Source organism: Lucilia cuprina, chromosome 6 (genome assembly GCF_022045245.1).
Source record: "Lucilia cuprina isolate Lc7/37 chromosome 6, ASM2204524v1, whole genome shotgun sequence".
Lineage (NCBI taxonomy): Eukaryota > Metazoa > Arthropoda > Insecta > Diptera > Calliphoridae > Lucilia > Lucilia cuprina.
This window is the reverse complement of record NC_060954.1, coordinates 13,988,009-14,013,261: the sequence shown is the minus strand read 5'-3', so window position 1 is coordinate 14,013,261 and position 25,253 is coordinate 13,988,009. Positions and strand designations below refer to the sequence as shown.

Below are 25,253 nucleotides of genomic sequence, written 5' to 3'. Positions count from 1 at the left end.
CGTTTTACGACTTTTTCTATTTAATTAAAAGTCGAATTTTAGACTTTAAATATTTTATTAATAGTCGACGTTTTCCGACTTTTCGACTTTCTTTTGACTACTTTCGACTTTTTTACACTATTTTTTTGAGTTTTTCCGACTATTTTAGAGTTATTGACTTTTTGTCCACTTATTAACAATTTTCGGTTATATTTGACTTTTTTTATTATTTTCGAGTTTTCGAGTTTTTCCGACTTTTTACGACCTTTTTCGATTTTACGACTTTTTTTACAGACGATAGTCAAGTTATAAACGTTTTTGGAACAAAATAGTCGACTTCGACTTTTTTCGACAAAAAGTCGAATGTTCAATTATTCGAACAAACTACGTTTGGGATTCACTAAATTTAAAAAAGATAATATAATATAGTAATAAAGAGTTACAAACGAGTTTCTTGTCGATTTCTTTTTGGGCATTTTCATAAAATATTTCTTAATTTTTTTAATTTTTTTTCCATAAAATATAGTTTTTGTTAGCCAATTTTCGTATTTTGTACCACAGTTTTAACAACTAGTGTTGGAAAACGTTATGTTTGTAAATGTTTCGAATTATACAGTACTTTGTAATGGCGCTAAAGTTTTTTGTTTATACAGTCCCCAAATGACAGCTAGTAATTCATTGAATATTTTGTTTTTCTACGACTGTCTGCTTTTTTACAAGAATAAGCAAAAAATTTGTTTATATTCTGAAAAGTTATACACTTTTTTTTACAAAAAATAATAACAAATGTGTTAAAAATAAACTAGAATTTATAATTAACAAAACAAAAAATCCATTATTATGGATGAATTAGATTTATATGACGATTTGGATGAATTTCAAGAGCAGCAGGAAAAGGTAAAATTAATAAATAGCAAAAATTCTTTGAAATCATTTAATTAAATCTATTGGATTTACACAGAAATCTAAAGAACTGCAAGCTGTGGAGGATAAATACCAAGAATCGCTTAAAACTATAGAAGAATTGCAGGAAGAAAATAAGAAACTAAAGAAAAATATACAACGCATTGAGTTGGGATTTCAAAGTCTGTTGGATACAGCACGCAATGAAATTAGGCGTAAGGACAAAGAGATTGAACGTTTACGCAAAGAGTGAGTAAAGATTTAAACTAATTTTTACACAAATTATGTACAAAATCTTTATTTTTTCTAATTTAGAAAGGATGACATTTGCTTTAGGCGTAAGATTCCCTCCAAAGATGCCCATACACGTGAAAATCAACAGTTTGTACAAGAATCTACAACAAGTGTTAATAATCCATTTAAGTCCAGTCGAGATAATGGAACTTTAATAAATGAAACTGCCTCTGCTACAATAACAACAACAAATTATTGCAAAGAAGATCGTAATGTTGAAACAAATAAACGCCATCGCGTCCACGATAATGCTCAAGAAAAACATCGTGACGCTAGAGAAGAGCATGATAACAAATATTCTCACAGTTCCCAAAAAAATCCGAAAACAGATCATGATCACGAACGAAAAAGAAGTAGAGAGAATGATAGAGAATCTCACACACGACGTGATTATAACAGAAATCACAGTCGTGAACATAAAGACTATGACAAAACAAGTAGTAGATACAAGTCTTCAAAATCTTCGGAAAGTCCAGAACGTAGTAGCCGTCGTTTTGAGAGAAGTCAAAGCCGTGAACGTGATAGATCTCGAAATTATGAAAGACATCGTAGTCATGATTATAAAACTAAAGATAAATATTTAAAAACATCTTCAAAAAGTCCTACACGAAAAAATGTTCAGCATTCAAGACGTGATGATCGTCATCATGGAGAAATTTCCAAGTCAACAGATTCAGATAAAATCCATAAACATATGGATTTAGGGTAAGTTTATATTTATATACATATAGTTTGTATTATTTATGTTAAATGATTTATGTTATGTATATGTATGTAAAATATGTTGTTAATGATCTCTATAATACTGAATAGGCATTTATATGTAAACCCCTTTAAAATAAACGTTTAATGTACAAACTGAAAAAATAGATATTAATTACACATTTATTATGGAAAACAAATCTTCTAATTCCGCGAGTTACATTTGAACTAGTATCACGACTTTCTGTTCTCTATCCGGGAGTATTTTAATTAATATATTTTCTTAATTTTTTAAATATAAATTTTTGTAAATAATCAGGATCCCTTCAATGATTGGTAGAGTTGTTTCTAGAATTGAACTACAACTAATTAAAAACAGAATTAGAACAGAATTAGAACTGAACTAGAACTGAACTAGAACTGAACTAGAACTGAACTAGAACTGAACTGGAACTGAACTAGAACTGAACTAGAACTGAACTAGAACTGAACTAGAACTGAACTGGAACTGAACTAGAACTGAACTAGAACTGAACTAGAACTGAACTAGAACTGTACTAGAACTGAACTAGAACTGAACTAGAACTGAACTAAAACAGAACAAAACTAGATCTGAATTGGTAAGGATCTATGGCAAACATATGATCTATGATTGTTTTCTACAAAAACTACTTGTTTTCGATAGTTTCGTCTTAAATTTAAATGATTTTATTATTACAGCAACCAAAACTCAAAAGATTTGAAAGAAAAAGATGTACTCAAAGAAACCTCTGCAGAAAAGAATTCAACTCGAGAAAAGTATACTAAACAAAAAAGTACTGTTAGTTCTCAAATCGAAAAAGTAAATCTACAACTGCCCTCTAACAATAAGAAGAACACTGAAGACAATAAAGCAAAAAATTCTAAAGAAATTAATGAACAACAAAAAACTGAAATGAAAAACACAGAAAACTTAAAAAGTTTGCCTTTAAATAAAAAGGAAACTGAAGTTAAAAGTAAACAAGATTTAAATAATACATTTGAAAGTAATAAACAGCAGAATGAAACAATACAAGACATAAGTTTGTCTACTAACTTGCCAGAACCCTCAAAACTTTGTACACCTCGTAAGGTAGCATTGTTTAATGAACTTTTTGGACCCTTGTCTAGCGAAAGTAGTAAAACTGCTGTCAGCATCTGTAAAGGTACAAATTCTCTGCTCACTAATATAAAAGGAATTTTGGCAAAAACAAGCCAAACAGATATCCTTAGTTCAGCAACTACTTCACCAGGTGATTATACAGATATCAGTAGTGGCATGATTACACCAAAAGAGAATACTGTCGACTTTGTAAGTTCTGAAAATACAACACCAACTAACATTAAGGATAATAATGATGGTGATCTAGTTAAAACTAATATTGACAATTGTTTTATTTTAACACAAAATGTCGATAAGGAGGTAAAAACTATTGCTTGTGTAGATTTAACAGAATTATTGGATGATGATATAGAAAATGAAGTGGATTTGATAGAAATACCAGGTTTAGATTTGTGTTCGGGAAGTAAAGCTAAAAATTCAACTAATAATAAGACTGAGAAGAAAAATTTAAGTAAAAATTTTGAAAATTCAACTTTAACTGAAGTGCAAGTTAAGGAATCTTTAAATTCTAATGAAAATGATGAAAATAGAAAGATTTTATCAGTTTCGGAAATACCAGTATGCCAAGATGATACAGAATTGGAGAAGGTTTCGTCAATAAGAGCATCAGACAAACTAGAAATTGCTGATAGTTCTGAAGAAACCATAGAATTAGTGGAAAATGTTGAAAATGAGAAAGTGAAATCGTTAGCAGCAGTTAGAAAGGAAGAGGGAACTGCAATGCCACCAAGCATAGATAAAACAGCAATTAAATCTGCAGATAAGAAACAAATGATTACAGCCATCGAATCAATTGATAAATTAGATGATGCTGCAGTTGTAGAACAATCTACCACAGAAAGTATGTTGAACAATATGCAAATGGAAAGCTTTGACACAAAATCCAACACTGAAGAGATTCCGCAAGAGATAACAAGTGAAGAGCAAATGAAAATAACAACAACTGCACATAGCACGACTTCAGCTACTATAGCTCCAGGCTCTAACAACCAAATAAAAGAAACAGATCTTGCGTTTGAAACAAAAATGTATAAAAATTCGCATAAACCTAAAATGACTGAAGTCGATACAACTGAGCTATCTGGCCATGATAACTTTAAAGCAGAACAAAGACAAGACAGTGTTGATGCAAGCATCTTATCAGACAATATGACAGAAGATCACACTTCAAATGCTAATGAAAATTCAAACTCAAATTTACCAGTAAATTCTCTTAACAGCGAAGAAGGCTGCTCAATGGAAACAGAAATAATTGTAGATGAAACTTTTGATGAAATTGAAATTGTAGAAGAAAGTGACAGAGATACCAAGCTTTCGCCATTAATAGAGAAAGATTATCAGACAGACACTACAATTGCAGCAAATTTAAACGAAGCAGAAGTTGTTGAATCATTACTTTCAGAAAATCTTATAAACAATTCAGATCTCAATAAAACTGGACAAAGTAAAGAAGAAAATGAATTAGTATTAAACTTAACTGAAGAATTAACACAAACTGAAAGTGAAATTGAGGAGATTACAAAAGACTTAACAGCCAATAACAATCTTAAAACAGATCAGACTAAAATATCATATAATATAAATGAAAACCTATGTGAATCTAAGACAAATGAAGAAGATGAGAATTCAATGATCACATGTACTGATGATATATCCGAAGCAGAATTGCTTGAAAAATCAATGGAAAATTTCATAAAAACTAATCCAAATGAAGAAGTGCCTTTAATATCATCAGCATTAATTGAAAATAACAATAATGAATGTACGAAAAAGGTCTCAGATTCACACATGTATGAAGAAAGAAGTAATTCTCTAGCTCTTCGAGAGGAACTTAAAACAATTTTAGATCCACAAGCAGAAGTTGAGCAAATTTGCACAAAAACTTCAGCAGAAGAAATGGAAAATCTTATGTCAATAAAAGAATCACTTGTTTCTACAGTTCTTGAGGGAAACAATGAAACAGCAGAATCGGATAATGAAGAGATGACAGAAAATGAAATAAATCATTCGCAAATAGCTCAAGAAAAAGGAGTAAATGCCGAAGAGACTGCAACAAGTATTGTAGTTTTAGAATCAAATGAAACAATTGAAGTTCAAAAGATTTCTTTAGAAACTTTAGCAATAGATTCAGAAAATGATAACCCAACATTAAAACCATCTGATTCCACTGCGTTTAAGCCAAATAGAGATCAGACTTTGGTAGAAAAGAAACGTTTAGAAGAGACTTTAGAAACTTCAGCAATAGATTCAGAAATTGATAACCCTACATTTAAATCATCTGATTTCACTGCGCTTGAGTCAAATAAAGATCAGACTTTGGTAGAAAAGAAACGTTTAGAAGAGACTACAGCCAATTGCAAAAAGGACGAGAGCGAAATCGATGTTTCAACACCGAATTTAGAAAGTACACCCAAAGTTTTGGAATCATGTGATTTCACAGCATCTGATGCAAGTAAATATCAGGTTTTAGCACAAAAGAATCCGTTAGAAAAAACTACAGCAAACATTGGGGTTTCGGAGTTGCAGGAAACAGCAGCCAGATGTGATAAGGAGGAGAGCAAAAACAGTCCTCAAGTTGAAATTTCAACAAAAGTTTCGGAAAATGAAATCCAAACAACAAAATCATCTGATTTCACAGCATTTGATCCTTTAGAAGAGTCTACAGAAAACATTGAGGTTTCGGAGTTGCAGGAAACAGCAGCCAGCTGTGAAAAGGAGGAGAGCAGAAGCAGTTCTCAAGTTGAAATTTCAGCAAAAGTTTCGGAAAATGAAATCCACACAACAAAATCATCTGATTTCACAGCATTTGATGTAAGTAAAGATCAGGCTATAGCACAAAATAAACCTTTAGAAGTGCCTACAACAAACATTGAGGTTTCGGAGTTGCAGGAAACAGCAGCCAGCTCTCAAGTTGAAATTTCAGCAAAAGTTTCGGAAAATGAAATCCAAGCAACAGAATCATCTGATTTCACAACATTTGATGTAAGTAAAGATCAGGCTATAGCACAAAATAAACCTTTAGAAGTGCCTACAACAAACATTGAGGTTTCGGAGTTGCAGGAAACAGCAGCCAGCTCTCAAGTTGAAATTTCAGCAAAAGTTTCGGAAAATGAAATCCAAACAACAGAATCATCTCGTTACACAGCATCTGATGCAAGTAAAGATCAGACTATAGCACAAAAGAATCCTTTAGAAGAGACTACAACAGTCTTTGAGGTTTCGGAGTTGCCGGAAACAGCTGTCAGCTCTGAAAAGGAAGAGAGCAGAAACAGTTCTCAAGTTGAAATTTCAGCAAAAGTTTCGGAAAATGAAATCCAAACAACAAAATCATCTGATTTCACCGTAGAAAATCTAAGATTAGAAGAAGACAATGACATGAGCAAAACTGAAACACATACTGAGGAGACTACAGACGACGTAGCAGAAGACGCAAGTGAAGAATCCGAATTCAATAATTCCCCAACAACTGAATCGACTACAGAAAAGGCTTTAGATTCAGAAGAAAAAGTAAACTGCAATCAAACGGAATTGTCTAAAACTTCAATACAAGTTTCGATAAATAAGATACAAAGTGATATCTTAGAACGAGAAGAAACTTCATTTGAAACTCCATTAATAAGTTCTACAATAAGCCCATTAAAAATGAATAAAGGAGCTGATAAAGAGATGCAACAAGTTCCACACCATGAGATAACTTTACAAGAATCTGCTACACTAGCTACAACTGAACGTAATAGTAAGCAAACACAACAAGTTATTAAAGAAGCCAGCGTTCTTGGACAATCCGAAAATTCTATTGTCAGAGAATCAAATGATCAAATAATCAAAACTGCAATAAGTTCCGAGGCAGTAGCGCTAAAATCTCTTACTACTTCAGACTATATTGCAGCTGTAACAAACTCTATTGTTAGAGAATCAAATGTTGCTCAAAAAGCTAAGAATTTTAAAAAGAAAAACTATGTGGAAGCAAAACCTATTCAAACCATGATAACACGAAGCCTAAGAAAGCAATTGCAAGATTTTTTCTTACAAAAAGATAAACATTTAATGGAATTCAAAACAGAAAAGACTGCTCTAGTTTTGGCAAAAGAAAAACTTGATTCAACTATGTATTTTAAGAATGGAGATGTAGAATCCTACACCAAATCTAGTGATCTTTATAAACCACATTGCAGGGCAAAAGATTCCCTAGAAAAGGCAGACGTAGTTGTTGAAAATAAAAAAGAAGTTGTTTTTAAATCAACTGCCCAAGTTAATGATATTTTTGAATTCCAAATAAGAGAGACAACAAACAAAGGAGAAAAGGATAATAACGCAAACACAGGAAAAGATGTGATATTGAAAACCAACTCCACTCTTCGATCATCTGATAATCAAGCTAACTCTAATCAACAGATTAAATTGATTAATAAAGACCACGATAAAGCTGTCGAAATGCTCGAACGAAATGAAAATCAGCAGTTAAATACTTCTATCAGTTCAATTGAAGCAAATCCTATGGAAATTATTGCAAAAGATAAACCAACAGAACAACCAATTAAAGAAGTTAATCAAGATTTGGAAACTTCAGAAGGACCATTAACAAAGAAACCGAGAATTGAAAAGAATGTTTCACAACAACTGGAAGATACAAATCTAGAAACTTCCATTGGCTCAGCAGCTTTGCAGAAACAAAACGCAAAAAGATCTTTAGATTTAGAAATTCCAAGCAGAGAGGAAAGAAACAAAGCGATTGGTGAAACAACAAAGCTATTGGTGAATCAACAGATAGAAATGAGTTATAAAGACCTCGATAAAGCTTTCGAACCAAATGAAAATCAGCAGTTAAATACTTCTATCAGTTCAACTGAAGCAAATCCTATCCAAATTATTGCAAAAGATAAACCAACAGAACAAGCAATTAAAGAAGTTAATCAAGAGTTGGAATCTTCAGAAGGACCATTAACAAAGAAAGCGAAAATTGAAAAGAATGTTTCACAACAACTGGAAGATACAAATCTAGAAACTTCCATTGGCTCAGCAGCTTTGCAGAAACAAAACGCAAAAAGATCTTTAGATTTAGAAATTCCAAGCAGAGAGGAAACAAACAAAGCGATTGGTGAAACAACAAAGCTATTGGTGAATCAACAGATGGAAATGAGTTATAAAGACCTCGATAAAGCTGTCGAACCAAATGAAAATCAGCAGTTAAATACTTCTATCAGTTCAACTGAAGCAAATCCTATGGAAATTATTGCAAAAGATAAACCAACAGAACAACCAATTAAAGAAGTTAATCAAGAGTTGGAAACTTCAGAAGGACCATTAACAAAGAAACCGAGAATTGAAAAGAATGTTTCACAACAACTGGAAGATACAAATCTAGAAACTTCTATTGGTTTAGCAGCTTTGCAGAAATACAACGCAAAAAGTTCTTTAGATTTAGGATTTCCAAACAGAGAGGAAACAAACAAAGCGATTGGCGAATATATAGTTCCTCAAAAACACAATACTTTTATTAATTCCAATCTAGAAGTATTAAGTAAAGAAATCTCTATAGACTCAACAGTTTCCGAAAAACAAAAGACTACTGAAAATAAAGAGAAAACTCCTGTAAAATCTATGGAAAATTTAATTCAACCTGCTGCTTCTAATACAAACACACTAATTCCTGAAACTTCCGAGGTTTCAAAGCAAAACAACACAGACTTAGAAACTACTAAATTACCAGATCCAAAAACTAGCGATGCTCCTACAACTGTCAAGTTAATTCCTGAAACTCCCCAGGTTTCAAAGCAACAGAACACTGACTTAGAAGTTTCTAATCAACAACAAAATCTTAAATTTGTTGAAGATTTAACTCAATCTTCTGACCTTATAACTAACAAGTTAATCCATGGAACTCCCGAGATTCCAAAGCAACAGAACGATGACTTGGAATCTTCTAAAAAAGTACTCACAACAACTTGCGAACATAAAGAGAAAATATCTCTTAAATCTGTCGAAGAATTAACTCAATCTTCTGCCTTTATAACTAACAAGTTAATCTATGGAACTTCTGAGATTCCAAAGCAACAGAACGATGACTTGGAATCTTCTAAAAAAGTACTCACAACATATTGCAAACATAAAGAGAAAATATCTGTTAAATCTATTAAAGATTTAACTCATTCTCCTGCCGTTATAACAAACAAGTTTATCAATAAAACTCCAGAAATTCCAAACGCTGACTTGGTAGCTTCTAATAAAAAACTTACAACAACTTGCGAACATAAAGAGAAAATATCTGTTAAATCTATTGAAGATTTAACTCAATCTGCTGTTCAAATAAGAAACAAATTATTACCAGCAGTTCCCGTCGCTTCAATGCAACAAAGTGCAAACAATAACACTGTAATCTATGTTCCTGCTGTTTCTATTAGCAACAATTTAACTCCTGAAATTTCCAAGATTTCCAAGCAACAGAGTGCAAATAGAAAGACTGAAACTTTGGGTAACTCCATAAATCAAAATAAACATGTAAACCTCGAAGATACTAAGAAGACTGGAGAAAAACTTCTTAACTTGTCGACAAAACATATTGTACCCGTGGGCTCTAAAATGTCCGCTGTCATCGAACACATGTCCGCTGCAACATCACATCGTATGCAAAAAACTTTAGGAGATATTGAAAAGACTATAACTAGTTATGAGTGTAATGTTAATATGGATCCAATTTCATCAACATCTGCTTCTAGAGCATTACAAGTAGAGGAAGTTGAAAGCATTGGAAATCTCGTGCAAAGACAAATACCAAAAGAGAAAGTTGCAAACATGTCCTCAGTCCTCACCAACACTCCAGAAAGTTTGGTTTTGACCAAATCGAAACATAATATAAATAATGATCAAATTTCATCAACATCTGCTCCTAGAGTACAATCTTTAATGAAACAACAGGTAGAGGAAGTTAAAGGCATTGAAACTCTCACACAAAGGCAATTAGCCAATGAGGAAGTAGCAAACGTGACCTCAATTCTCGCAAACACTTCAGAATCTTCAGTTTTGACAAAATCTGTCGGAGATGTCGGAGAGACAGAATGTTTGATTCCAAAATTGTCTTATTTTGCAAGGCCTAAAGTAGCTACTCCAAGTAACGTATTTAAAAAAATCATAACTAAGGAAATCAACATTGAGGGCGAAATTGTAGAAGTGGTTAGAATACATATACCCAAAGGTTCAAGTGCCGCCAATGAAATTAGAAAGTTAAACAAACTATCTACAGAAATATTAAGTTCACCCCCATCTTGTTCAAATAAAAAGCAAGAAATTGAAGGAATGTCTAAGAAAAGTATTCCAATATGCTTTCAAACTCCTGAAAACAAGTTTAAGGAATCCACAGCCATTAATTCCGGTGAAATGTTAAACTCACCCGCAACTTCTTTAAGTAATCAACAAGAAATTCAAAGAATTGTTAAGATATGTAATCCAACAAACTTTGAATCTCCAGAAATTCCAAGATTGGAGTCAACTGTTTACATGTCCTGTGGAAATTTAAACACAGCCGCAACTTTTTCATGTACTAAATATCAACAAAATAAGATTTTGGATTCACCAGCCAACAAGGACTGTGATTTTTTAAATACAACAGCAACTTCTTTGGGTAAAAATCAAGAAATTATTAAGAAAACTAATCCCACAAGCTTTGAAACTCTACAAATTCCAATTATGGATTCAACAGCCAACGAGTCCTGTGAATATTTAAACAAACCCGCAACATCTTTAAGTAAAAGTCAAGAAATTGTTAAGAAAACTAAACCAACAAGCTTCGAATCTCCACAAATCATAATTTTGGATTCAACAGCCAACAAGTCCTATGACATTTTGAACACAATCCCAACTTCTTCGAGTAAAAATCAAGAAATTGAAAAAAATGCTAAGAAAAGTACTACTCCAACAAGGTTGGTTTATCAACAAATCCCTTTAATGGATTCAACAGCCAACAAGTCCTGTGAAAATTTAAATACAACCACAACTTCTTCGATTACAAATCAAGAAGAACTTGCCAAGAAGAGTAATCCAACAAATAGTGAATATCAAGACAATAAGATTTTGGAAACAACAGTCAACAAATCACCCTTAAAGGAATCCAAAACACCTAGAAAAGAAACTGCAATTACAGCACTAATACCCAAAACTCAGGCTTACAAACATGGCCAAGTGAAAGACAGCTATACCACCATCTCTTCTATACTACCAGAAACATTTAGTACTCTACCTGTTTTACCCTCAATTTCTACTACATCTCCTACGCCCTCAAATTTTAGTGGTTTATTTTCCAAGAAAACTTCCACCAACCCTAACACAGACGATGATTCAATCAGAACTAAGAAAAAATCACCACTTTTCATCAACAAACCCAAGGAATACATAATACCAGCAGCCAGTGTTTTATGCAATGTAGACAACTTGGAAAATGCTACCAAAGCCAATAAGAAATTACACTGGGAATTGTTGGAAAATAAAAATGAAATGACCGAAATTGAAGATGATGCCGATGTCGATACCACAGATGAGGAAGAACCTAAAATTAAGGAAGAACCTTTAGAACAAGCTTCAACCTCGCCTAAACAAGCAAGTCCACAAAGTAAACAAAGTGTTATGAATTTGCAAAAGACATTAACCTCCGAAACGGATACCCAAACAGAAGATGAATCCCTACTAAAAGAGTTGAAACGTCATAATAAACACAAAAAGCTAAAGCGTAAATCATCTTCTAAGGTACATAAATCAAAACATCATAAACATAAGTTACCCAAAACTGTTAAGGCTAGACTAAAAGCAATAGCTAAGCGCCATGAAAAAGACAATCTCGCCGATAGTGCTCCATTCGTACAGCAGCAACCTTTTACTATAATCTTACCCAAAAGACCCGTGGGAAGGCCAAGAAAATTACAGAATTGTCCCAAAGTGGAAAAGATTGTACAGCATAAAAAGAGAGGACGCAAACCCAAACAATTAGTGGTTAAGCCTCATGATGTGTACATTCCGAAGGAATCCTTAGAAAGTAGTTACAAAACTAAATCGAATGAATCTTTTAGAACAAAGAAACGTAATACTAAAGAAAGAAATAGTCCTGATGTTGTAAATAACTTGGAAAACACTTTGAGAATTCTATCGTCATCTGTTGAAAGACTGGAAATATGTGATGAGACTTGTAATTCGAGAGGTAAGTACATTTATAATGGGTTTCTTAAAATTCTATAATTTCATTTTGTTTATAAGATAAATTTTTGTTTGTTAGAGCTTTAATATAGTCCAACTATGTCTTTAAAAGTATAAAGACAACTAGGACCATGGATTTTGCATAATTTTATCGATAGAACCCGATATATCTTAAACCAAACAGCCTCTATTTGTATTTCGTCTATAGGTACTTGAAAGACTGATACTCGTCCCACTAGCGATGCTTAACATTCCAAACCTTTAGGGATAATCTATTGAGAGTGCGCTACATGAGGTTGTTGTTGTTGTAACAGGTTGGCTGTAACTGGCTGTTTCTGAGTTGAAAATCTTTGGCCGATTGAGAACCGGGTTGTTTCGGAGCAAAGATCCAATTGTGTTAACGAACATGAGGTTGTTGTAACAGTTCAAACTATACAATTTTTAATACGGGGGTTCTGTATTTAGGTCTAAGTCAAGAAATTGGGGTACTTCAATACACTTGAATATGTTAAGAGTATCATGGGGACCCTGTCCACAAACTGGGCATATATTGGGGACGGCACGGTCTATGAGGAACTAGTAGGCTTTGAGCCTGTTTCTCTATCCCGATCTCAGTTGTGCCAGAATAACTCTTGTTTTCCGCGGTAGGTTCTCCTCTATTTCTGCTATGGGCGGTGGTCGATCTTCAAGAATGACATTCATGCGGTAACCGGAAACCGCGGTAGTGATAGGCGTCTCTATGAATGTCGTTCAAAGCTGCATACGAGTTACGATCTAAGGGATCCCGAATATAACTTCGTATACACGAAGGTCCTTCCTGATATGCCTCGGAGGAGCATCCAACTGTGTGATGTTAAAGTTGGAATGACTCTTCCGGTGACATCCCAGGAGAAACTGTTTAGTCAGCATGACATTACGTTCCTTGACTGGGAGGACCTTCGTTTCCTCGTGTAGATGGTGCTCTGAGGTTATATGCATGCAGCCCGTTAGAGTCCGTAGGCCAGCATTTTGGCAGTTTTGAATATTTCTCGATTGGATATCACTCAGCTGCGAAGACCACACTTGAGCAGCAAAATTGACCACTGACCGGCCAATTGTTTTATAGGTACCTAACAAGTGTTCTTTGTCCACTCCCCAAGTGCTGCCGCCTAGCGACCTTGTTTCTATTTCGCAATCTATGCGTAATTGCAGTGGCATGAGCTGAGGAAGTAGAACAGGCTGTCAAAGGTGACCCCCAAAATCTTTGGATGGTTCACAGTTGGTATTCGGTTTCCATCGACTACGACGCCTAGGTTCAGGTTTACTTCCTTCGTCCAGGTATTAAAAAGTGTAGCTGAAGACTTCGCTGGTGATAGTTTCAGGCTACGTCCAGTGAAGAAGTTTTGTATTTCTCTGAGATAACCATTCACTCAATCGCATAGCTCACCAACGTTTAGGAACGTTTTGGAATCATTTAAATCTGTTGATTCGCCAACAGAATCTAGATACTTTTTTGTAGAACGAAAAACAATCTCCTAGACTTCGTTCATCTCTCACAGACGACTACACTGATGTAATTCTAGTTTGAATCTGGAACATACCCCCATATAGAATGAAATTTTATCTTTAAGCAGCCACCTACAGAACTCTATTATCCACCAGATTAGTAGAGAAAACCAATCGATATATTCACTTAGGTATGTGGGGGCGGTGAGCTCCATAAACTCCTATTTCATTCTGTATTCCATTCACTTTATTACAACTCTTTTCCAACAATTCTTAGTTCCTCAGTTAATCCTCTGAGAGATATTGTCGGCAACAATTTGTTTTCTTCGTAAAAACTTCCAATTTATCCCCAAATATTTCACCGTGCAATGCGAAACAATGTTTAGCGAGCACAGCGGATTGCAATAACACTAATGTGATGGGCGGTTCACCAAAGTAACTTGCATTGGAGTTCTTCCTGGTGAAGTGCATAACCTGCATGTTTAACAGCAGAGCTATCAACTGACGTTCAAGGGATTACTGCGTTAAGAGGAATGTTGCTGCGGAGAGATGTTTATGACTGAAATCAATTATTTATTATGGTTGTACACCTAGTGAAAAGCTTTTAGAGCAGAAAGTAATAGGAAGTTATTTAAGAAAGCTTAAAGTAATGCCTCATTTAGCTTTAAAGGTTCTTTAGATGGACAATGATATGTCTGTTTCCTATGAGCACAAGGATCACACAAAATCTTGTACAAAGTAGGTCTTCTTGGTTAGCATTAAGTTCCCAGTATAATTTCCAATTATAGGATTAAGACTTTTTACTTCTAAGCTCCTCGTTACGAGTTGGAGAGTCCGTTCTTTTTTTTTCAATTAGTTATCTACAGTGAAGATTCGGATAACCTTTTACACTTTGATATCTGAATCTATTGTCTTTTTAGGAACTCGTATGTAAACCTTTTAGCTAACAGTAATCCATTAACTAAAACTAAATATCCAATTGTTTCTTCTTTCGAAGATCTCTTTACTTTTACTAAAATTAGAATCATTTCTTTGAAAGGCCCAAACGAGATGAGTTTTAATAAACAATTCTAAAAGAAAAATAATTAAATAAAATTTGCAAAATATTTCAGATTCTTCAAAACAGAGAAAAACCTTTGAAAAACAAATGGAGGAAAGTCAATACGAAGATGCCTTTAATACATCTATGATTTATCAAAAACAAGACTCCTCAAGGGAAAGTATTAATATATCTGCAATAGCTTATTCCTCAACAGAAGCGCAGAAACAAAATAAACCAGAATCAACAAACCGCTCCGGTAGCAGAGAAGCCGAAGAAAAACGCAAGACTGATTTATTAAGTGCCTCTATAATTAAGGAGCCGGTTATAAAACTTATTGAAATCCCTACAACTAGCTCAAGAGAAGCTCAAGAGAAACGCCTTATAATTGCTAGAGAAAGGAAGTCAGAAAAAGTAAAATCAAAGAAAGAGAAATCTCTAAAATCAAAAACCAAAATGTTAATGAAAAAGAAATTGAAATCAAAAATGAAAAATAAAGTAGCGCCATTTATATCTTTAGAAGATATAGGCATTAAAGTGAGACCACTTAAGGGTCACTTGTCGTCATTTAAAATACCCAAAATTAAGAAAGATACTGAAGAATCCATTGATGACTCTTGGAAATTGGAAGCATATGAAGAATTGGAAAAGGAAGGTGATAAAGAGAAAGATAGAGAGGCAGCAGAACATGAAAAGGACAATAGAAATATAGCAAAAGAAAGGAGTGATAATGAAAAGGAAGACAAAGACAAGCAGCCGTCAGCAAGACCTAAAACATCTAAAGCACATGAGATTAATTGTGTTAAAGAAACTATCCAAAAAGCAGAAAAGTTTCCTTTTGAAAAGGAAACCACACAAGTGCCCCACAATAAATCCCAAAGTAAAGATGGTTCCAAGACAACTGGTAATTATATCATCCAATTTGATAATAAAACGAAAACTGGCAAAAGGAAACTATTTAGTCCTGACTTGTATGATGAAAGCGAAAAGGCAGAAAATTTAGAAATACCAGAAGATAAAAACAGTCAACAAATCTATCAAGAACAATGTCAATACCTAAGCGAAACTCACGAACTTAATCCGGTAAAATTCACACGAAAATCTTTAATTTTCTCCAAAACAATTTCGGACATTAGTCAAGTCTCCGCAAACTTAGATAATGGAGAAACAAGTTCAACTAATACGAGTACAAAACCATGTAGAAAGTCGATTAATATTCATAGAAGAATATTAGATTCCAGTAGTGAGGAAGATGAGGTCAATACAGCAGGAACAAATGTTGTTCAAAAACTTTCAGAAGAAGTTGCTAAAACTAGCAAAACTTCAAAAACTGAAGCAGGAAATGAAAGAAGCTTAAAGGAAGAAAAGCAGGCTGTTTCATCATTTATAAAGGAAACTAAAAAACCTTTAAGAGGTCGTAGAAAATCTATGTATGTAGAAAGCACTGCCAAAGAAACAGTTGTATCCGAGAAAAGTGAAATAAAGAAAATAAGTCAAATTACACGAAGAAAGTCAATGTATATTGAAAGGACTTCTCCGGAAGCAGTTGAATCTGAGGATAGTGAAACAATCAAACGTAATAAACAACCTGCACGACGAAAATCGATGTATGCTGAAAGTGTTCCAATAGCAGCAGTTGAAACTGAAGAGGAAATAATCAAAACAAGTCGACGGAAATCCATGTATGTGGAAAGCTCCGGCAAGGAAGCAGTCGAGTCTGAGGAAAGTGAAACAAGCAAGCGTATTAGACCCATACGTATAAAATCGATGTATGTCGAAGAAACTCCATTGGAACCAGTGGTTACTGAAGAGGAAACTAAAACAGCCAGTAAAACTAATCGAAGGAAGTCCATGTATGTTGAAAGCACTACAAAGGAAGCTGTTGAGACTGAGAAAAGTGTAACCATCAAACGTAATATGCCGGCACGAAGAAAGTCAATGTATGTAGAAAGAACTCAATTAGAAGCATTTGGCGCGGATGAGCAAACAAATAAAGTGACTGAAACTAATAAAGGAGAACCCCTAAGTATAGGAACAATACCTATTGAGTCTAAACAGGTTACAGCAAACAAACCTATTAAAGCCATGCGTCGAAAATCGTTGTATATTGAAAGTCCTGCCTCAGTGGAAAGTGAAAACGAGGGAATTGAAATGAACAAATCTATTAATGCTACTGCAGAAGCCAAACAAGTTCTGGAACCGCAGACTACGATGGACTATTCCAAATTCACGGAAAAATGCAATGATCAGCAAGGAAAGGAGCCGAAATGCAAAGAGATTAAAGTAAACAAACCTACTAAAGTCATGCGTCGAAAATCAATGTACATTGAAAGTCCTTCCTCATTGGAAAGTGATAATGGTGGAATTGAAGCTAACAAATCCCTTAAAGCTGGGGCAGAAACAGCGCCAAACAGTTCCAAATTAACTGAGAAATGTAATGAAGAGCATGGCAAGGAATCGCATGTAGACAAATCCATTAAAGCCACACGCCGAAAATCAATGTACCTTGAAAGTCCTGCCGCATCCTTTAAAGATGGCACAGATACTAAATTGGTTCAGGAACCTCAAACAGCGCTAGACAATTCCAAATTAACTGAGAATTGTAGTGAACAGTGTGATAAGGAATCGCACCCTAAAGAGATTAAAGCAGACAGATCCATTAAACCTATACGCCGAAAATCAGTGTACATTGAAAGTCCTGCTCTATTGGAAAGTGAAACTAAAGGAATTGAAACGAACAAATCCATTAAAGCTGGTTCAGAAACTAAACTTGTTCAAGAGCCACAAACTGATGTAGACAAGTCCAAACTAAGGGAGAATTGTAATGATCAACAATGCAAGGAACTACAGCCAACAAAAGCCATACAATCCTTTAAAATGCGCAGGAAATCAATGTATGCAGACTCGAAAGCTTTAAACATATCAAAACCCCAAACAGAAAACCTCATAGATAAGTCTTCCAGTTCACTGAATGCATCTAAAATTGAAGAACTTATAAAGGATTCTAAATCTATTGACCCGTCAAAAAGTCTTTGTGAACATTCAAAGGAAACAACAAAACCTATAACTTCTTTCAAAATGCGTAGGAAATCTATGTATTTGGAAAGAAACTCGTTAAGGAATGAAGAAATTGAAAAGGATTCAAGAGATTTAAAGAAATCCGAACTGGTAAATAAGAAAAAGGTTGAGGAAACTATGCCTGACGTGAAGAACAAAGAAGAAACTGATATAGATTCTGATGCCGCAATTGAATCAAGTGGTATGACCACAAATACAACAAACAACTCTGAAGAAGTAGATTCCTTAAGAAAACAACAAATTGCTGCAGATTCCGATTCCTTAACGGAGCAGCAAAAATCCAATAAAATGCCACTAAAATCTAACAATCAACGACACAATTTTGCATTCAACAATGAGGAACTCTTATCAGAAGATGAACTTGAGAAAGAATCTGAAAGTAAACGTCGTAAACTTAACATTGGTTCGGACTCCATATCTCCCGATGTATTGTCTCAAATGAAAGCCATAAAAATGCGCAGAAAATCTACGAATCAAAGGCAAACTGTAGATTCCTTTAGTCCCGATAGGGAAAGTAAGAAAGTTTTAGAAGTTTCTAAGAAATCTAAAGAAGATAAAGAGAAGATATCTGAAGATATAAGTTTAAAAATTGAAACACCACAAACAGAAACAGTTTCTGAAACAATTAAAGCTCGCAGAAAATCTACAAACCAACCAAGAAATTCCACTTCCAGTATTGAACAGAAAGCTAAGAAAGATTCAATAAAAACAATGGAAATTAAACCAGAAGAAACTAAAAAACCAGAGGATATAGGAACTAATCTTGAAAGCAGTCAGCAAATGGATACAGAAGGCAAATCCCTAGTTGTTGCGATGCCAGTAAAATCAATTAAAATGCGTAGAAAGTCTACTATTGAACGAGTTAATCCAGAAACAGCAGAATCTACAAAATCCATAACATCTAAACCAGTCAATAAGACTGAAGAGGAGATTTCTGAAACAGAAAACAATAAAAAAACTGAAACGTCTTCCTCATCCTCCATGAAAATGAGAAGAAAGTCAACAAATCAGATACAAACTAAAGAATCCACTAGCAAAGAGAAAATACAAAGCACAGAACCTAATAAGGATGTTGATAGCGACTCTTCCTTAGTACTGACACCACACAAATCCATTAAAATACGACGAAAGTCAATAAATCAACTCAGAGTTTTAGATTCCAGCAGCGATGACAATGAGCCATTGATTAAAAAACCAACTGTGATAGAAAGCGAACTGAAAACTCCTTTAACAACTGCACCCAAAAGCAGATCACGTAAGAAACGTATAGTTAAAGTTTTAAGCAGCTCTATGGAGTCGCCAGTCACCAATACAACAAATAGTTCTCAGCTATCTTCCGGTCAAACCTCGCCTCTCACCTCACCCAATCATCCCATTTTCGATACAGAAGTTCCCACACAATGTACAGAATTTGCTGCCATGACACCAAATCAACAAGATGACAACAAATTTAGGGAAATCGATTCAAAATTACATGAAATTTTTCAATCACCACAATATACGGTGGATTATAGAATATCAGCTGCAGTGGATTCATCAAATCTAACCATACTACCACCTCCTGACGCAGTTAGCAGTCTTAATGAAATATCGGTTTGCAATTCCGTTATAAATCAAAGTTCTGTAAATATGACCCAATTAAACGACAGTAACTCAACTTTAAATGATACAACGGCTATACAAAGTGGCAGCGAAGTGAAACATATATCTTTGGGTGCCGCAGATTATCGTTTTGAAAAAGTTTCCGATAATGTTATCAATTTGTTTATATCACGCAAACGTAAACGTAAGCGTAATAATTGAATGAAACGTAAAGTGTTATAATATTAAGAAATACTGTTAAGTTTAGTTTTAAAATTCTTACAGATTTAAGTTGTTTTTTCTTTAAATATTTTTAAAAATATCTCCAGGAATTTATTTTAAAATTGAAAAGATTTGTTTAAAAATACTCGTTTTGTTTTTGAGTTAATGAATTAAATCGTTAAACAGTTTTGTTATTTTGCTTGAAATTGACTAAAATCTGAATTTTCATATATTAAATCGTTAAAAAGTTTTATTATTTTACTTTTAAATTGTAATTGCAAAAACACAATGTTTTCTTAAAAGTATTTTATTTTCGCTTATTTTTAAGAATCAAAAAATAAAGTAAACTTTATTTTGTAATTAATAACAATTAATATGTATTTTAATTTATGCAAAAGTGATGAATAACGTACAGATAATGTTGAGATCAGAAAGACTGAAGAGGTGCTAAACGCAGCCCTAAGCTGGGCTCAATAGAATGAATGTTAACTCTGTAATCTGTCTTTTTATAAGAACGATAAAAATTCCTTAATATATATAACCCTGGTTTCTAGGTAAAAAGGATAACGGTGGCCGATGGCGATGGCTCTATATAGGAGTACAAAATGTGTCCAATCGACTATCAAACTCAGAATAAGTCAGGAACTTTGCAACATTGATCCAGTGTGGCTATCGTCTAAATATCGCCAGCAAAATCCTCAGCAACTCCCTTTACCACTTGAACTAAGGAAGTAGGAAGCAGAAGTGGACGTGACAGTCGATGGCGTAAAAATGCCAACGACAAGATATCCCAAAAAGGCTGAAACAAAACATACTTGGTGTCACACCAAGTCATGTCCAGAGTTAGCGACACACAATGGAAGAAGCTCCAAAGCTGTCAAAACGCAGCCCTTAGAACGGTAACAGACTGCATTCAAATGACGTCTGAAGAACACCTGCAGTCATGGAACACAACATCATGCTGTCAAAACAGTTCCCAGGATCTTTGAAACATTGATCCCAAATATCGCCAACAAAGTTCTCGGTGACTCTCTTTACCACTTGGACTAAGGAAGTAGAAATTAGAACTGGACGTGACAGTCAATGGTGTAAAAATTTCGACGGTAAATCAGAGAAACAAGTCAGTCTCGGTCTCTAGCCGGCAGTACTCGGGGAATGGATAAAGAAACCTTGTTAACTACCTACCAAACAATTGACCGGTCAGTGATAAACTACGCAGCATCAGTGTGGACACCTAGAGTTAGCGACACACATAATGGAAGAAGCTCCAATGGTAACAGGCTGCATTCAAATGACGACTGAAGAACATCTGCATGTTTCAGTCATGGAAATCACAACATCATGCTGTCAAAGCAGTTACCATGAATTTTGAAACATTGATACCAAATGGTCAAAAAGAACATTAAAACAAATACGTATGAAAATTCGCTTTTTAATTGGAGACCAAAACGGACCTGGTGTTCTACATTGAAAACACAGAAACAGAAATATAGAAGCAATACCATCTATCTAATAAAAATACTAGTTTCCAGTGTGGCTATCGGCTAAATATCGTCAACAAAAATCCTCAGCAACTCTCTTTGCCACTTGGACTAAGGAAGTAAATCACCCCAAAATACTTGGTGTCACATTCGATAGCAATATGCAACAAGATGCGAAGTAGAAACAAGGTATTCTCTCGGTCTCTAGCCGGCAGCACTCGGGGAATGGATAAAGAAACCATGTTAACTACCTACCAAACGATTGGCCGGTCGGTGATTAACTACGCAGCGCCAGTGCGGACACCCAGAGTTTGTCTGTATGAGAGCGACATCCAAGAACACCTGGATAAGATATATGATGAGAGCTCATACTGGACAGCTTTGAATACTCTCCACCAGAAGGCGGTAAAAGTCGCCATCAATTCCCACAGCGATAGTAAACTACTGGGAGGTTATCCCCCACCCGTTGCAAACTTGGACCGAAACCTACCAACTACATACTAAAGAACATAGCATTCAGATAAATGGTATTTCGCAGTATAACACATGCTGGCTGATCATTACCACGTTTAATAGTCTCCTATGAAATCTAACTGAAAAAGAAAAGAGAAAGGACCAAATTACATGTGTAAAAGAGCTAAGGATGCTCTTAATACGGCCCTGGGCTCAACCAGAGATCCCTCAATGTTAACCCGGCGAAGACGGAAATCTTTTTTTTCACAAGAAAGACAAACATTTCTACTTATACTGAACCTTGCTTTCTGTGCAAAAAGATACCGGTGACAGAGAAAGTTAAGTACTTATGTGTAATCCTCGACCGGAGACACCACATAAAGGTTAGGATCAACAAGACACATCGGTGCTGGACGATATGTAGGAGTGCTATGTGTACTACTTCAACCATATATGTGGCGGCGCTTATCAGCGAAAGGGTTTTTACTTTAGGCGAACTGGCCAAAAGCGGTTATAGAACACGTCATCAATGTATACTGGACACATTGGAAGGTTATACACAATCATCGGACGTGTCTGATCCCATACAAGACACAGAATATTTGGGAAACTTTAAAACGCTGATCCCAGATAGAATTGGCGAAGAGGAGAATAGAGCAAATACCAGCAGGAATCCGTTGTTACATGTATGGCTCTAAATTGGGGAATAATGTGGGCCTGCGGTTTATATATTAAAGATCCGTTTACCTAACATAAGCTTTGCGGCAGAAGTCCGAGCAATAAGGGAATGTGTTCATTGGATTCGAATAAATATGGCGGCTACAGCCCTTAATATATTTAACGGAAACCAGAAGGCTAAATTTGTCGATTTTAGTTGATAGAAGTAAATCTAAGAGCGTATTGGATTGTAAGAAAGCTTTAACTGCTTTACGGTTCTCAGGCGAAGTAGTCGACAACGAAAGAGCGAATGTAACAGCTTTAAAAGAAAGGAAGCTCGAGGTTGTTAACCTTGCAAACGTAAAACCATTCGATGCAACAAAAGCTCAATTTATGAAACGGTGGGTAGAACTACAAAGATCCTATGGCGTGACCCTGATGACAATAGTTAGTATGATGATAGGTATTCTGAGTGGACACACATCATAACGAGGACATCTATACAAAATTGCGGATTCAGATGAATCTAAAGCATGTGGCGAGGACAGTGAAGAGATTTAGATCCTAAGGGGTAACCTTTAAAGGAGCACGCCAAAAAGTTTCCTTGGATGTCCGAAACTATACAACACAAGAACATGAGAATGTTCTCATGTTCTTGAACATGGGAAGAGGACAGTAAAAAAACAGTAAAATGCCATCTTTCTAGTTTCATTTTTTGCTAAACAGCAGACCAAACCTTTTTATATAAAAGTGTTAATATTCATTTAACTTAATCGCGTGTGAAAGGGCAATTTTATTAATTAATATGTTACACTGAGAACTACAATATTGATGGTGTCAAAAAATGACAGAGATTTAAGTGTAACAATGAGCGGCATGAATAACATAATCTTGCACATATATATTTTAATAAGAAATACTGGGAACTAGTAAAAAGTTTTGACTCAACACGTACGAAGTAAAATATTTACTATAGACAAGTTCTGCAACATTTATCTCTGAATCCGCTTTTCGTAAAAGTATCGGACAACGAAGATCCTTGAAGAAACGTAATCATTGTTCTTAACAATGACTATTTGGCGCCGCTGAGAGAAACGAAGTCGATTATTTACTTATGACAAGTTCTGCAACACTTATCTTAGAAACTGTTATTCGTAAAAGTATCAGACAACGAAGGTTCTTGAAGAAACATCGTTATTCTTAACAACGAATCTATGCTGATGCTAAAGCCTTCTTTACACGATCACACATAATATGATCTGTCAAAATTTTTTGTAGAAGAATACGAATGGGATCATCTAAACACAATATGTATGTAATGAAACCATAATAGATATAAGATATAGTTCAACAGCTTTGATTCAAATAAATCGCCGATTCCCGATGACTAAAAGATTTAAAATTCACCCTTTCCTGTTGAAAACACTAAAAATTGATGTACACTTGGAATCAATCATTACTGAAGGTAAGTCTGTTAAATGAACATTTCCTAGATATACATATAACCCGACAACTCATTGAGAAACAATAGTCTAATAACGTCATGTTGAGCTTTTGTTTTACGATTTGCAAAATGGACAATTCTCAGAGATTTTGGGAGAAATCAATTACTACGTTAAACTCTTCGACTTGATTTCATAATTGACCACAAAAGTAAAGTGAATGTTGTAAATCCAGACACTCCTTAGGCTTTTTGGAAATAATAAATTTGTCTATCCAACTCTGTAAGGTCATAAATTATTGAAGTCCCTATAATGGGTGTCTTCCGAAAACTAAACTTTCTCTAATGTAAACTTTTTGCAATGTAGAACCACTTAATTATAACTAAAGATCGGGTATTTGCTATGACTATATTTTCTTAATTGTTTCACTATAACTTTAATAAAAGTTTCTCGATGAATGAAAATATGTCTTCAATTTTAGCACTGTCCTTATAATTAACTATCATACTGTAGTAAAACATTTGTTGTCATTTGACTTAATAGCAACAGTCGAGTCAGATGCCTTTTACTATAATTATTAAAAACATTATGACGACGTCATTGTTAATACTATATACAAATAGTAATACATATTTATTTACATATATTTTTAAGTGTAGGCTTTGATATCGTCGATAATTAGGAGAGACAAAATAATTTGTATTTAGCATACAAAAGTTGTCTCTTTTGTTGTTATAAAAGAGTATAATAATTCTTTATATTTACTGTGATCGTCGAAATGAAAAACCTAGCAACAAATCAATTTGAAAACCAAAAAAAAAAAAAAAAAAAACAACTAAAAGAAAACGTAGTATTGGATGAATGAAACAGTAATCCCTGGAGCAGTGTGTAAGAAGAGAAGGAAATTGGGGAAACAGAATATAGAAGGGTACTCATGGGGCCTTTAAGGGCAACTAGGTCGGTAACACGCAGGATTTTTGTAGGTTGTGTGAGAACGAAGGGGAACTAGAAACAGTATATATGCAGCTGTCCCAGAGTACAGAGTCTCAGACTGAAATGGTTAGGTAGAAGATTTCACGATGAACTGGGAGATGTAGCAGGTTGTGACTTAGGCGACATATTAGGCTTCATCAGGCGAATATCTTGCTTATTCAGATGACGGGCAATGGAGATTTTCCTTCTATTTCCACTTTCTTTCTGTAATTCTGGAGGGGGGGAGGGGTGGGGTAGGAAATTCTTACTTTTCTCACTTTTACTCTCTATCTTACTTTTCAGTCTTCTCTCTAACATTTTTGTTCTTTATTCTTCATTAATTCGAATCACAATCTTTCAATCTGAAGTCTTCAGTCTAGTTCAGACTATAGCTTGGTTTATCCTCTCGACTATAGATTAGTTTATAGTCTGAACTATAAATCAGTCTATAGCCTGTATCAGTCTATAGCCTGGACTATAGATAAGTTTATGGTCTGGACTATAGATCAGTGTATAGTCTGGTCTATTGTCCAGTGTATAGTCTAAATTATCATTCAAAAGTATAGACTACAGCTCAGTCTTAAGTCTGGACTGTAGAACAATCTATTGTCTGGAATGTAGATAATTCTATATAAATATAATCA

The 25,253-nt window shown here is 34.6% G+C and overlaps 1 protein-coding gene across 1 annotated transcript; it reads left to right on the top strand.

The window, feature by feature from the left end:
* The first annotated feature begins 691 nt into the window (after window positions 1–691).
* Window positions 692–19,916, top strand: LOC111682010. The gene is made up of 5 exons (XM_023443921.2): window positions 692–876; window positions 941–1,131; window positions 1,198–1,881; window positions 2,599–12,203; window positions 14,797–19,916. Exons 1-5 carry the CDS (start codon window positions 820–822, stop codon window positions 19,602–19,604), a joined length of 15,345 nt encoding a protein of 5,114 aa, XP_023299689.2. The 5' UTR covers window positions 692–819; the 3' UTR covers window positions 19,605–19,916.
* The last annotated feature ends 5,337 nt before the right edge of the window (window positions 19,917–25,253 follow it).